At 38.7% G+C, this 15906-nt stretch overlaps 1 protein-coding gene and 1 long non-coding RNA gene across 2 annotated transcripts in view; both read left to right on the plus strand.

The window, feature by feature from the left end:
* The first annotated feature begins 459 nt into the window (after positions 1-459).
* Positions 460-15906, plus strand: part of LOC104580247 (integrin alpha-2-like) — a 46219-nt gene continuing 30772 nt past the window's right edge. Inside the window, exons 1-8 of the mRNA XM_088519941.1 lie at positions 460-673; positions 1232-1408; positions 3086-3231; positions 3404-3547; positions 5580-5783; positions 6338-6474; positions 7951-8090; positions 9182-9313. Coding sequence (XP_088376067.1) covers positions 460-673; positions 1232-1408; positions 3086-3231; positions 3404-3547; positions 5580-5783; positions 6338-6474; positions 7951-8090; positions 9182-9313 — 1294 coding nt within the window. The remainder of the gene's footprint in view (positions 674-1231; positions 1409-3085; positions 3232-3403; positions 3548-5579; positions 5784-6337; positions 6475-7950; positions 8091-9181; positions 9314-15906) is intronic.
* Positions 10200-10973, plus strand: LOC148595683 (uncharacterized). The gene is made up of 2 exons (XR_015913105.1): positions 10200-10462; positions 10931-10973. It is a non-coding gene; the product is annotated as an uncharacterized LOC148595683 (long non-coding RNA).

Raw genomic sequence — 15906 nt, forward strand, 5'->3', positions numbered from 1 at the left:
ATTAACTAAAAAAGCAGAACTAATCTACTGCAAGCAACTTCAGCGTTTTCTCCTTTGCCCACATTGCCTTTTACTATTTGAATGGTACATTGTATAGGAATATAATCTGATAAGCAGTTTGGTAATATGAATGAAAGTCATTTTATTGTTTTGTAAGTAAGTGTTGAATACTTAGATGATACAGAAGAAAATGAAATAACAACACAGTTTCCTTCTTTCTTCCTTTTTTTTTTCGTTCTTTTTTTTTCTTTCCCACTTTTGGAGTGGGTTGGCCTCCCGAGGGGTCTTTCGACCCCGATGTAGTTCAAAGAGTACTTTTTATCGTTATGGGGGATCCTGGCCACCCCGATAAGATTCCTTATATCGTTCCGTGGAATGATATCCTAAAAGAACCCCCCATTTGGCTACAAATGTGTATGGTAAAAATGCGGAAACGGGCACAAAGTACTAGCAATGAGAATGGGGGGAGAGAAGCCCCCCATTCCATCTGCGCCATCCGTGCCAAAATTCCCTGTCCTCCAGGAGCCACCCAAAGATCCGATTTTACCACCCTATAACCCCCAAGAAGCACAAAGCCCCCCTGTGGTGCCGAATCAACACAGTGGTCCTGTCCAGGATGACCCTTTATCCCCACCCACACCAGAAGGGGTCAAACATGGCCCGGTGGGAACTGGTGAAGCCATCTCTCCTGACTCCACCAGCTCCCTGGTATCAGTTTTACCGCAAAGGCAGGTCCCTGGAGGAAGTGGGAGCGTGCCCTTCTCTACCACGGACCTGTAATAATACAAATTCTTTTCTTTCCTTTGGAAGCCAGTCAAAGATTAAATAACAGTTTATTCATTTGGATTTTGGATTAACTGTCCTCTTAACAACATCTCCTTGCCATACGCATAAAAGATGAAATTTTGCATCTCTTTCTGTCAGCTTTTGTGTGCTGTCATTGCACTTGAACACAAAAACTAACGCCCACAAGAGAGAGAGAGAGAGAGAGCGCGCCTGGGAGCGCCTGGGAGCTAAAAAAAAAAAAAAAAAAAAAAAAAAAGATACTTATCTTATTGTAAAAAAGTAATAACTCCACCTAATAGGGTAGTAAATTCCAGGACAGAGATTGCAACACTATAAAGTACTCCAGTCAACAGTTTGCAGTAATTGGACTATTGCACTAGCTGAAACTCAGTGTTATATATCTATGGTAACTTCAACTTCCTCCACACTTTTTTTTTTTAAATAGGCACTTCTAAAACGTTGAATTTATTTTCTGTTTTTAAGGATGTTCTGCTGTTGGGTGCTGTTGGGGCTTACGACTGGAGTGGAAAAGTAGTTCAGGAGGCTTCAAACAAAGTGACCACCTTTCCAAGTCATGTATTGGAGAAAATTCTACAGGACAGAAATCATAGCTCATATCTAGGTAAAGAGCTGAAATATAAATCTTGAAAGGTATCAGATATCTTTCAAGATAGTAAAGAATGCTGTTCTGGCCAAGTTCCTATTAAGAGCAGATTTGGGAAACAAGATTTTTGCATCTGAAAAGATTTTATATACTGGTCAATCACTAAATGAAATGTCTATTTATTTATTTATTTATGTGTACTTTTAATTTTCATACTCTTTATTTACTTCCCCAAATACATGCAGATCAGAAGTTGATTGATTTGGTATCACAGTTTCATCTGCACTCTTTCTTTTCCTGACCTTTTCCAGTTCCGTTTATAATTTTAGGAATACTGCTGCAGTTTAACCGAAGTCTTATTTGTAACCCCCATTTACTTTCCTACATATGTTTTTGTGACCCAATAAAGCAAGACAGCTTGTCTTCTCTGTTCATTTATCTTCCATATAGGGTTAAATCTTCTCTGTAAAAGTACAATCTGCTTGCTCTGGCAGTTCATCTCTGAATAGCACAAGTTTAGCTTTCTTATCCCTGAAGTTTTTTAATGAAATGTATTCCCATTAATATGTACCCTTTTTGTATGACTTAGTAGTACTTCCACCTGACACAAAGTAAAAATAAACCCAGTCTAATTGGTTCTAGTTCTTTTGTTTGTGTAATACCTTTGAATTTTCGTTCTTCCCACATCAAGAATGACTTAAAATGTTCAATCATTTCCTATCAATACTTCTCCACCAGGAACTTTCCGGAGTTTTGTCCCTGATTTTTTTTTTTTTTTTTGGCGCAAACAATGTCATTGTCTTTTCTTACTCCTCAGGGCACTCCATTGCTATTTCTTCATTTCTGTTCCATCTCCTTCTGCCTCACTCACCAGCTCTCCGTATGAGTGGGGAGCCCAAGCTAAAACGCTCTGCCCAGCTTGCTAGCGTGGCCCCCATTCAGCTCTGCAACCTGTAGTGTTTTATGCCTGCACTTTGTATGGCAGCCTGCCTAAAGATGGGATGTGGTTCTTCAGTTTAACTGTAGGTTTTAGAAAGGTTTTTTGTTTCTTCTGTTAAAATAAACGAACTGTGCTAAAATCACAGAAATGTAAAATATGTAGTAATACTAGCTTTAGAGTGCTAACTCATGTTTAAAATATTTGCAGATGTTAAATGATGTTTCTTGAAAGCAAATAGTGTTATAATACTGGGGATGAGGATTAAAATGTTCAAAGAAGCTCAATCAATATAAGCCCTTCAGCTGACAAGCTTTTAATATAGCCAATTGTATTCAGCCAGAGAACTGGGCTGTGGTTTTGTGTGCTGTGGGAAAATGCACCGAGAGCTTTGTAGAAGTCAGGCCTTCCTCTTGGGTTTGAAGACTGGCTCAAAAGCTGGGCTTATGTTTCTCTTCACTTCTTCACTTTTCCTGTCTCCCTCACAAGCATGACATTTTTGCGGTGTGCTTTGGACTGAATAGGCTAGACTACTGTCTGTGCTATTCTGTAAACCTGCTTCAACTCGATCTGTCTATCAGTCTTCTCTCTGGAAGAACGTTTGATGCATGCGTGGCTACTTAGCTATGGTATAGAAGTATTACCCTCTGCCACTAATACACCAGGTTGATTCATCCTTTCAGCTTTTGTGGATAATGAACTGACAACTTGTAGCTAATTCTCTCTCACACCTGTTATATTTTGGCTTCTTCCCCTAGGTTATTCTGTTGCTGTTCTCTCAACTCAAAACTCTGTCTATTTTGTTGCTGGTGTACCAAGATCCAACTATACTGGCAGAGTTGTGGTTTATGATGTTGACAGCCATGGTAATATCACCATTGTGCAGTCCCAGAGAGGCGAGCAGGCAAGTACATTCTGTTCAAGTTCACAGAGGTCAGGACAGGAGTAAATAGCAATGCATTTGTTCTGAAAATTCCTATTTTCTTGTAAAGCATATAGAATCCTATGTGCACTTTCTCTGACAGAACTGTTACAAAGTCCATATACAAACATGACTCTCTTATTATTGATTTCAGATTGGCTCCTACTTTGGCAGTGTGGTGTGTTCAGTGGACATTAACAGAGATTCTGTTACAGATGTGCTGCTCGTAGGTGCACCAATGTTTATGAATGACCTGAAGAAAGAGGAAGGAAGAGTGTACATGTTTTCCATAACAAAGGTAGGAATGAAACTACTGTGGTGCTGGGATTGGGTACGAGTCCAGGTGTTTTCCTTAGCAGCTGAAGGGGCTTGCTGTTGTCCCCTGGACTGAAGTCTTGCCAAGGAAGTTCAAACTGCAATAGTATTTACCAGCCTTGTCTGTTCTGTTAAATCGGAAGACCAGAGAATGATGTCTGTCTGCTTCCAAAGCAGATTGACCACATCTATACCACAAACCTTGGCCCCAGATCTCTCCTGGGCCCCAGGTTATGGGCATGTGACCCTAAGACCCCATGTATTATTTTTTTTTCCCTAGTTCAAAGTGCTTAAAAAGTGAGTGGTCTTTTTATATTGAGAAACAGAACATGTGCTCTGGCTGGGGATGGATCTTAGGGGCAAATGGTGCAAAGACTACATGGGACGGGGTTAGAGGCCTCTGGACAGAGACCTTCCCAGTGCAGTCTCCTCCCTTCTTCCTAGAAACAAGCGACTTCTCCCCAGAACCACTTGTGTGTATAATGTGGGAATAAGCCAGCTGGAGCAGTTCAGAATGGAGCCACTAACAAAGCTGGTAGCTAAGCAGTATTAGTGATCAGTTGTCTGCTGGTCTAGGTCCCTTTTATTTAGCAACATAGACATAACTAAAAGTTTGGTTAGGGTTTAGGCATTATGCTTAGACACTGTATGCAAATGTAACCCAGTGTTGACCACTTTTCTGGAAAGCTTAGCTTAAGGCTTTCTAATTGATTGTTTGCCAGTTGATTTTGGCAAATCCGTTCAACACCTAGGAGTATTCCAGAAACAGCACTAATAAATGCTTTTCTGCTAGCAGACTTTCACGCTAAATGGTTGCTTTTACTCATGTTGCTGCTTTTGTCAGCAAGGCCATGTTATTTTATCTGATGTGTGAGTTTTATTCAGACCTGGTAAGCAGGTTTTCATAATATTTGTATTAACATTATGGCACCTTTAAACAGTCTCACAGACAATCACAGATGTCTGAATAAGTGAAGTAAATGAATACCTGCAGTTAATCAGAGAAAAAAGAACATGGCATTTCTACTAGGTAACTGCAAAGAAATAAGTAGAGAGGAAGGACACAGTGCAGTGTTAGATTATCCTAAAGCTACATAAAACTGGGCAATTTGGAGAAGTTCAGGGTAGAGAGAAGTACCAGAAGCTGAACTGTTGGCAACAGACATCAGTCATTGTGACTGTATCATTGGGCACAAAATACAGAAGAAAAGAAAAATGAAAGGATTCTTCCCCCTTGTTTTGGAAACTGAACAAGATGACTCTCCTTATATCTATGAGCAGTCTTTGTTAAATGTATATTTAAAATTATTTAAAATGAAATGTTAAAAATAAGGATTTTTTAATATGTATTTGTATAACTTGCCACATTGTGCAAATTATACTTTTCTAGTCATTTTGAATTAATAGCTTGGCTGATATTTCTAAAATTTTAAATAGTGTGATGAGCGAGGTTAAGGATGAGAAAGGTATTTGCTGAATTTAAGCTTAAGTAAACGTGGCTATTTAACTCTACAGTTCTCCAACCTTTCTTCTCTCATTGGCACTAGAGAGGTCAGGAGTTTAACATTTGGACACATTTTTTGCATTAGTTCAGTTAGGAAATTCCATTTCTATTTCAAAGAATTATGTCCAGTTACATAACTTCCATTCCCTCTGCATAAAAACTGGTAATCCAAAACTGGAAACTGTATTTTTCAATGTATTGTGAAATTTTCAGAACAGTCAGATGAGGACAATGAGAGCAGCATTTAAGCTTCATACATATGGTTATATTTGCTGTTACTGCAGCTTTGCATAGCATGCTTTAATTTTGGTGTGTAATATTTGCCAAGATTCTGAGATATAATGCAAACTGAATGGGCAATACAATGGGGAAGGAATTTGGGGTTGAGAGTCCAAGGAGAACGTATTAGAAAAAACACAAAAACAAAAAACAATGCACAGAGATACTGTTCCTATGTCTATTTTTCTGCAGTGACAGTGGTATTTTTTTTCTTCATTTTTCTTTCCCAAAGGGGATTTTGCATCAACAAGAACTCTTGGAAGGTCCACAAGGGTTGGAGAATTCTCACTTTGGATCAGCGATTGCAACGCTTGCAGACATTGATTTAGATGGCTTTAATGATGTTGTAATAGGTGCGCCGCTGGAGAGCCAAAACTCTGGAGCAATTTATATTTACAGTGGATACCAAAAGACTATATATACCAAATATTCTCAGGTAAATAACTTGCCTAATGCTGTGCTCAGTGCCTTCAGATCTGCTAGAGGAAAACTGAAGGATTTGCTGTGTTTTTTATCAGCTACTATTTCACTCTCTTAAAGGAATATGGTTATTCTCATGACTAATTTCACGTTTTGCCCTTCTCTTTACTTCAGCTGTCAGCATATCCTGAATGATTTTATGATTCTTACAGCTGAAGTGTATAGAAAAAAATGACTTGCAGGATGCTTCATCTGAGCCCATTTATATATTTTTTGGTACCTGTGTATGAAGTGAACTAATTACCTGCACATTTTGAACAAGCTGTTATTTTTAGGTCTGATGTACTACAAAGAAGATTAAATAATTATCAGCTCTGTAAAATATAAATATACAGTATTACATGTAATAGTAGTAAACTGCTTAAAATTGAGAAAACATCTGCAAAAGTATTTTCCTTAAGCAGTACATTCCATATACAGAAAATATATACAAAAATCCATTGGTTGAGCTGCTATCTAAAAGCTCAAGCACTCTTGTGTCAGCTCAGTAATCAAACTCTCTTTTTCCAGAAAATTTTAGGATCAGATCCTGCTTTTGGACAACGGCTCCAGTTCTTTGGAAGATCAGTAGATGGCCATAGAGACTTAGATGATGATGGCATTACTGACGTATCAGTTGGTGCTGAAGGAAATGTGGTTCTACTTTGGTTAGTAAACCCTTTTGGAAAGGCAGCACTTCATATTTCAGATGCATTTAGTTAATTAAACAGCAAAACAAACAAACCAAAAAGCTCTTTCCCATCTATGTGTTCAAAGCCAACAGTTATTGTCTAAATGCTATTATTGTAGCTGGTTGAAAAACAGTGTTGGGCTAAATTGCTTTTAAGCATGTTTTGTCAAGCCCCAGAGAGCCCCTTTCAGCACAGGAGAGAGTGGGGTGAAGCAAGGTGGTGGCGGAGCTGGCATGAGATCCTGCAGGGAGGAGAGGGCTAGGAGAAGCCGCCAGTGGCCACCACACAGTCACGTGGGGCTGCTGCGGTCAGAGTTGCTTGCTTGGGACTACTTGTCACAGCTGGTCATGTAACAGCCAAGCTATAATTCTGCGAGCTGGGTCTCCTGTGTGCAGCACCGCCAGTGAAAACACTTCTCCCATAGCCTGCATAACCTTTGCTAGTCAACAGACTCATCTGTGTGAGCAACTTGTCCTGCAGGGTAAGGTCACAGAGCAGTGAATGAGTGCTGGCACCCAGCTCTGGCAAGAAACACCCACTTTTCTTCTGGCATGTGGGTTTGCGTTTTTGCCAGAGCAATTTGAGTAGTTTCACAAACAAAGGAAGAAAGGCTTCACAAAACCTAAACCCTGTGCTCCCCGCGCTGTGTGTTTTCCACTACTTCCATGTGGAGCTAAATTAAAGCACAGCTTGCTTTCCTATCTGTCACCCTTATCCTCGCCTGAGGCTCCCATTGTAACAGGAAAAACATTACCAAGTTGCTACTTTATTTAATAAAACAAGGTTATTAAAAATGGTCAGTTTGGACCTTTGACCCGCAGCAGAACTCCTGCAGGTGCTTGTGGTAATTGCATTAAAGAAAATTATGCTGCTTAGAATACCAGCATTTATGTCTATTTGATTAATGAGGATGCTCATTTTTTGCTTTCACTCCAGCACTTGGTCAGATTAATGGGTTTCACTTTTGATTGAAGTGTTTGTGTTTACATGCAAGGTTCCTTTGCAACTATTCTTCTAAATCTTGATTAATTACATGAAAGTTGTTTTTCTGAAAAAGTACACTATCAATTAAGAATAGTATTTCTTTGCCTTTCCAGAGAAACTCAGTGACTTCCCTGAAGGAACCTAAGAAGGTTATTTGTTGGAGGGAGGGAAAAAAGGCAACAGCTTCATTTTCTGTTATCTTAAGAAAAGGGTTAGGGCATTAGAATGAAGTTACCGATTATCCATTGATTTGACATGATAAATGATTTATTGTAAGTATTGAAAGTTATCATATAACAAATGTAGTTACATGTAAAGGAAAAAAAAAATCCATCAGTAGCATTAAAAATGTTTACATGGGGAGCCATAATAATTAATGTTGCATTTAGAGATATACCTTAGAAAACCATTTCTAAGTTAACTGGTCCTTTTAAAAATCACACATAGTCTTTTTAAAATATTTTTCAGGTCACGAAGCATTGCAAATGTGTCCATAATTGCCTCATTTAAACCTGAGAAAATCAGTCTACTGAACAAGAACATGGAAATAACTGCCAAAATATGTTTCGAGGCTACATTTAGACCTGCTAAGAGAAATAATCAAGTGGGTAAGATTATTTCAATGGCATGTTTTATATTAATTTCTTCAAAAAACCATTATTCAAATGGGTAGCAGAAATTCTGATACTGAATTGATTATCAAGAACAGGAGTAATCAGTATAAAATTTAAATGCTTGGGAAAGTATTTCTGACTTGACTTCATCAGTATGACTCACTGTCATCACTATCTCATTAATCTTTGAAAACTGAGGGATTAATAATATTCAGGAGCACTATATCCTCACTGTCCCACAAACCCCAGGAAATATCACTAGTGAGAAACTAATTCTTCTTCATCTTTTGCTCACCAAGTTCCATAGTTTTTCTTTGGCTCTCTTGACCACAAGAAACTTTAGGAAGGGTAACTGGATATCCCTGAAAGATGCCACTCCTGGGGAGAGAACTGCTGGATTCAACAACAGCAGACGGCACACTTCTCAACAAAAAAATAATTTCCATAAACTCACCCCAGATGTCACTGGGGAGAAGCTCTTTTTTCTCCGAGGACATGAAAGCACCAAATATTTCTGAGGCTAACATTGGCCACTCATTAAGCTGTTTAGTTAAATGTGCACAGCTTTGGTAACACTGGACTGCTTCAGTGCAACATACAGCGCCTTTAGGAATTCACAGTTGTTAGCTATAAAATAACAATGAATGTCCACAGTGTATTTGTCATAATATGAAGAGAAGACAGGAATTATTATGTGATTGAAGAGAAGATGCAGATTCTTTATAGTCTCCTTAGAATTCAAGGATGTGGTTGTAAGGCCTCTTTATCTAGTATAATCCTGGCCCTGCTGACTGGTTCCTTGCCCAAGTTACAGGCTCAGGCATCTGCAGTGCAGGTTGGATTGATTGCCATTTAATGTGCTCTCTGTGGATGAGAACTTACTTCAGGATTTAAACCTGTTTAACTGCTTTGGAAAATGCAAGAGAAAACTTTATCATTTTGAGAATGTTCTGTGTTAAGTGAGCTACAGAAAAAGTAAAATACTTAGGGTGGTTTGGAAAGTTTGGCCATTCTGTAGTATAGAATAATATAGTAGTGAGATGACTGGCAGTCAGACTCTAGTAAAAATACTGTTGTTCTTGCAGCTATAAGATACAACGCAACATTGGATGCTGATCTCCACTCCTCTAGAGTGACTTCTAGAGGATTATTCAAAGAAAATAATGAACGGTACATGCAGAGGGATCTTGTGGTACGTCGTGAGGAGAACTGTGTTCGTGACTTTTTTTTTTTTTTTTTTTTAGGACAGAGGTCACTGTAATTATGTGCTTCAGGTCTGACCTAACACAGAGACCACAGTTTCAGTAGTTTTTAATTTCACTCTGAGTAGATTCTTCCTTAAGAACTAAAAATTTCATGCAAAAGTTCATCTCAGGCTAAAAAATTTTATACTTCTGCTAACTTCATAGTAGCCCATGGTAGGTACAGGTTGTGTTTGGAAAAAATAAACATGAAAAGAATCAGAACTCCATCTTTCTCCAGAACTGAAAACCAAATGCAGCCCAGAGAGCTGTCAACTGTGTCCATGATGCTATGTTAGGTAATTACAAAGTCAGAGTCCTGCAGTTAGTTCCTGCTTTGCTTTACAATTTGTACAAATCATGCAGATTAATAAATAGGTATAATTTTACTTCTCTCCCTTTGAAACGTCCTTTTTTTTTTTTTTTTTTTTTTTTTTTTTGGCACTGCATTCCTGAATAGTATCGCAGTGTCTTGAACTTGTTGATTACATTTTGTGTCGTTGTGGAGCCATGAACGGTAGTACTAGAAGAGAATTCAACCAGAAAGAGAGGAGACATGAAATATATTCTCTTTTAGTGTTGTTCAGAGGCCTAGCTACTGTCTGTGATAGTAATGCAGAGTGGAATGAAAATTTGACTTATGCAACCAGGTGAGAATGGAAATGACCTGATGGTTGGTTTTGAGCACCAGCTTCTGTAGCCTCAGAGAATCTGTATGTTTCCTAGTGTTAGAAGTAATTGTGATGAATAGCATTTCTAAGAATGCTTGAAAAAAGACTTTTATCATAGAAATGACACTAAAAAAGGATTAGCATTGCCAAAAGAGGTAATCTTACAAGACTCTTTTTTTTCTTTCTTTTTTTTTTTTTTTTTAGAGAAATGAGACTATTCAGTGTTGTTTCCTGTTTACAGTACATTAAACATTATTTTGCTATATATTATCAATTTACAATAGAAGTACTGAAGTTATACTTTGCTATGCTGCCAGCTGTCATCTGAACACATGTTTTACAGGAACCTTCTCATGCAGTGAATTTGCTCACTTTGCGCATTGACATTGATCTTGCAAATCCTGGCTCCAGTCCTGTTCTTGATATATATTCTCCTGCATCGGTGGCCTATAGTGTAAGTATATAGTCTTCCTATTGAAAAACAAATGGCTATACACGGATATGTAACGTGGCACCTCACAAGCACCAAAGAAGTACATGAAACACATGCCTGAGAGTATTTCCTTGTTCCATTTATGCTTCTGTCTATATTGCATGGCCTTGCTCACACACACATACTTAGTCACATCCACGAGTCAGCATGGCATAAAAAGCATGTTCGTTGGGGTCAATTCATGGGCTATCATTCATGGGAACTCCTACTTGATGGCAAAGATGAAGGAATTAAAGTTAATTTAACATACAGTAAATGAGTCAATAAAAGAGAGGCAGTCCCTTCAACTGCGTTGTATTTGTCATGATCACGAACATTCCATCTAGATCATCTGACATAGTAACATGCTACTTAGTTTAAAATTATCTACAGACTGTAGTGTCTTAAGGCTGAGACCTATCATTCAGGAAATATTTTTGTTTTTCATAGATTCCTTTTATTAAAGACTGTGGTGAAGATGAACTTTGTATCTGTGATCTTGTCCTTAAGGTTCAACAGAAGGCAGATGATAGGTAAGAGATGAATAAATGGAATTGTTGGGGTTGGTCATTCTGTTAGTTTTCAAAAGTTGGCTTGTCTGTGGACTCGGGATGAATTGTGCTTGAAAATGTCTTTCCATTTCAATGCCTACTTCAAATTAGCAGGTGGAGGTGGGGAAGGGGAATAGAAATGGTATTTCTGTCATAATCAGGTAAAAAGAGGTATGTCAGGAGTACAAGTGTACTGGCAATCCTGTGTATAAGCACAGGATTTTCATCAATGTAGACAAATTCGGATTTTGGTCCCTTAGGATTGAGGACACAGCAATCATTCGGAGCTATAATGTCTGTCTGGCTGCTGTTGTGAAGGAGAGAGCCCTGGGAGAAGCAACAGCCCCTGCAGTGGCCATTTCCATCCCTCCCAGGGAGCAGTCAGGATGCCCACAGAGGCCTGTGCCTCTCGGGAGTAGCGATCAGCTGCGTGGGCAGCACATTTTCCTGATCAGTACACAAATATATGTGCATATTTGCAGTATGGAAAGCAATATGGCTGCTCTTCCTAGAGGTGCCATCCTACCCAGCTGCCCACGCTATGCCAATGTTTCTGCTATGGTGGAACCTTTGTAAATTCAGTACTATTATTTTAATGGTACATAATCAAGAGCCTTCATTTAAAAAAAAAACATTAATTTCCTTCAATTTTAAGAAATACAATCACAGAATTTCTTATTTCTAAACTCTTTGACAATAGAGGATCTAGGTGCATAGAATTTACAAAGCAGATTGTGCTTTGCTTGCTATTTTTGGTGGCTACAGTCAACATTTTCATGTTCCACAGGTGTTCTAGTATCTCTGTTTACAACACTGAACTTTATTTTCCAACAACAAATATCAGTTTATTGTAAGCAGCAAAAATAGAAGGCTGACATTCAATGTGAAACTGAGAAATAAAAAGGAAAATGCATATAACACCAGAATCCAGGCTACCTTTTCAGACAACTTGTTTTTTGCTTCATCTTCTTTACCAGTATGTGGAAATACCCACCCTAATTGTATTATTGCCACTACTTTTCCAGTTTCTTAGAGAAAATGCTTTTTTTCTTTCTAGTAGGGCCTATCCCAGAAAAGGAGAAAGTGTATACACAACTCTCCCAATTTATTTCTTCAAATACCAAAATTATTCCGTTCAGTATATCAGTTTATTTAAGTCAAGGAGAGATACTGTCAACTCAGCATAAAAGCTGGCCATTCATTGAGCTCGACCTCACCTCAGTATTTCAGTCATCTTTTCCTTACTTTAGAATTTGGCATCCACGTCTTCTGCTTGACTCCCAACATCTGAATGCGGTTGCTGTGCCAGAGGGGATTCATATATGATAAATCAAACATGCAGCATGGATATAGCTTTAAAGCACAGACTTTGGATCTAGAAACAGTGTTACGGCCAAGGCCATGTATTCCAACTAGACAGTTAATCAGGTTGAAGTGATTTCTTATATCGCTATACCAGAATATAGTCTTCTAATGAATTTTTGTCTTAGAAAAGGAAAAGAAAGGCATTTTGCAGACTATTTTGGGGAGTGCAGTAAATCTTTAATCTGAACTGTTGCTCCCAGATAATTCATGTAGGATGAAATCCAGACTCAGCGTTTGGCCTATTTTGTCAGGCTGTTACTGGAGAGGTGCATGATAGTACTAAGGGTGAACTCCAGAGCAATCGCTATATTGAAGGAAGGGGGAATAGGAGCATTCATCACCATCCAAGAGCAGTATTTTCCTAACAATGAGCTGGCAGAAGTGCTCCGCACAACGCTGAGGGTGCATGCCCCTCTACCTCCCCTTCTTGTTGCACAGCAGAATTATTCATTCCATTCATGCCAAAAGACCACACTGGAGCTAGGGTTTTCCTCCCCTTTCGCTTAGAAGCATGCAAGGAGAGCTTTTGCCCCCAAATGTGCCTACCTCAAAGCAGAAAAGGCATTAGCTGAGAACGTGTGCGTCGGGGGGACATAATTCATGAATTCATAGGGCTGTATTTTATCAAAAGACAGTATGTTCTAACAAATTCTTTTCAGCGTGATGATAACTGGTTATAGCCTTTGAGGTTTTCTTTCCTTTGGTGTGAGATGATGACATGCTAAATATTCTGTAAAGTGGTATATAAGCTCCTATGCACTGTAAATTTTTCCTACAAAGGTACTTTAACTGCACATTAATTTCTATAGTACTTAACTCTCAGTCTCTAAGTACTTTTGAAGTACTGTAAGTACTCTGAGTACTCTAACTCTCAGTACTTAACTCTTAGTACTGAGAGTGCTTAACTGTGTCAGGTTTTGTAAATAGGAGCAGTTTTATAAAAATGCTGTAAGAAAAAAAACTATAACAGTTAATACGATGTGATCTGCAATGCTGACTGTCCAGCAAACAATCTCACAAGTTCATAACAGCCCACAAGAAATTGCACAGCATTGGGCCTTTCCCACCTTTCACTCATCTCGCTGTAGCCCCATCGGGTGCATCTCCAGGAGCTGCTATCTACACCTGCTTGACCTGCTCCTTAATGTAATAGATGCCCTGTTGAAGATACAAACCTGAGGATTTCCTGTCTGTTTTATCAGAAGTTGGCATTAAAATGACTTTTCTGTCTTTCTTTTGCAGAGCAATGAGACTGAAGTCTTTTGTCAAACTGGCACAGCTCAATCGACAGTAATTTGCCAAATCAGTTACCCTGTTTTCTGAACAGGACAACAGGTAGAGCTAGCGTGTTTAAATAAGCATTGTATTCTACCCCCCACACCACCATCTGCATTTACTGCTGGTGAGGATTTCTTAGATTTAGCTGTGGTTGAATTCCCTTTGCTTTTCAGAGACATTAAAAGAACCTAACTCTAAGGGATGACTTTTAGTGATCTTTACCAGAGTAAGGGGGCAATGCTCATGAAACGCGCTTTTCCCTGCCTCTGGAAAATGCCCGAACTCCCAGATGCAACTGAGCTTTGTAACTCTGGGAGTGAAGGGCTGGGAGCAGAGGCTGCAAGTCACTGCTCAGCACGTTGCAGTCTCCAGGGACCTGAACTGAATTGCAGTCAAGTTCCTACTGCTGACTGAGCCCAGAGCTTGCTCTGCGAATGTAATCCCTGCAAGGAAATATGCTTGTCTTGAGAGGATGGGGTGGCCCGCACAGCCCTAGCATGGATCATATATCCTTTTTGTCATATATAGCATAAATCTCATGATATCCATGGTTTTAGGGAACTTAATCTCTTATTCCTTTTGGGCAGAACAGCAACAGACTTCCAGACTCTAACATAGTCAATTGGAGCAATAAGGAACTTGCCAAAAGGAATAAAAACATGACATTCTGCAGAAGAAGAGAAAAGGCATTTTTATAAGGTATGTAAATATAGGAACAGCCTCTGAAAGACCACTGAAAAATAATGCATTTTTTTGTCATAAAAAATTCCCTTTTCATCAGTACCAGGAGAAATTTATGTTCTTCCAATACATTTCTTCTTACATTTAAAGAATTACAAAATGTGTATGAAGCAATTATGGATCCATACGTATAATTGCTACAGGGGATGAAATGCTCACATGAATGGAGGCTACAACAACAAAAAACAGTAATTGTGGTTTTGATAATATAATTAATATATACTATATTTTAATATATGCTATAAATGGATCTCTAGGCCAAAATGTACTGAATTTAGATGAAATCTGAAGCTCAAGTGAACAGAAAAGAACAAACTTTCTCACCCTTCCTGCAGTCTCTGGCTCACACTTACTCCTTTGCCTTCTAGCATCATCTTCTCATCCCCTTGAATGTTCTGACTAAACTGCTGCCTTGAGAGGTCCATTATGCCTGAGAGGGGCATTTTGTAAGGAGAGGCAGGGAGGGAAGAGACAAAAATCCCCATCAGACTGGGCCTTCATTTCATGCCCTAGAAATCTCTTCAGTCCTTGAATTTTATCAGTCATTTGGGATGTATTGGAGGAGTAATCAGTCTGTTACTATCCCAAACGAGTAATTTCAGTTTAGCTAAATTAGAACTGAAACAAAAATACACTGGTTTGACTCTCAGGTAACATATGTTATTTTCGGCTTCATCAAAGAAGGGACTTGTTTATCCTTCTAAATTATTGAATTTCTAGGATAAACTATGTGTAGTTACATTTCATGCACTTGGTCACCAACTGTTGGGGAAGAAATGCCAAAGCATTCCAAAATTTATAAAGCGAAACTGGTAGAAGATGAACAGCAATTATTCAAAGAATGACAGAAACGGAAGCATAATTGTTGGATGTAAAAAGAGGAACCTGCTTAAAAATGAACAACAACAATGAGTTTGGGAAATTAATATTCAAAGATTACTATAATCACATGAAACTTTAGGCTGTATGCAGTGACCTGCATTGGAATGTGGACCCCAGTGTTGATGTTGAGTTCAATAACCTGTTTTTGCAGCAGCTGTTCCAAAATATTCTGAGGCCCTGGATTCACATCACCCCGGTGCACCAATTCTGGAGTGCTGTAGCATTTTTCAGATTGTTTCAGTTGCTGACAAGTGTATATTTGGGTCAGCAACACAAGTTCTTTCAGTTCACTGAGAAAGTTGCATGAGATTCAGCAGAAGTAGTGTTTGTTACTTAAGTTAGCAGTGACAATGTAGTAACTTAAGGTTAGTAGAGATACGGAAGTTTCTAGATGGCAGCTGTCACAGCAGCCCCCTAGGAAAACTAGATGATGCACATTTGAATCTGCAAATCTAATTAGTTGAGAAACACCAATATAAGCTCATTGCTTCAGAAAAGGCCAGGCAAGGAATATATAAGAGTTACTCAAAGAAAAACAACATTTAGAATTCAGATGCATCTCCTGCAGTACGAGAAAATGGAATTTCATACACAGGTCAAGACATGAAG

Source organism: Tinamus guttatus, unplaced genomic scaffold (genome assembly GCF_059628265.1).
Source record: "Tinamus guttatus ecotype Peru unplaced genomic scaffold, ASM5962826v1 Tinamus_guttatus_pri_ptg000077l, whole genome shotgun sequence".
NCBI lineage: Eukaryota > Metazoa > Chordata > Aves > Tinamiformes > Tinamidae > Tinamus > Tinamus guttatus.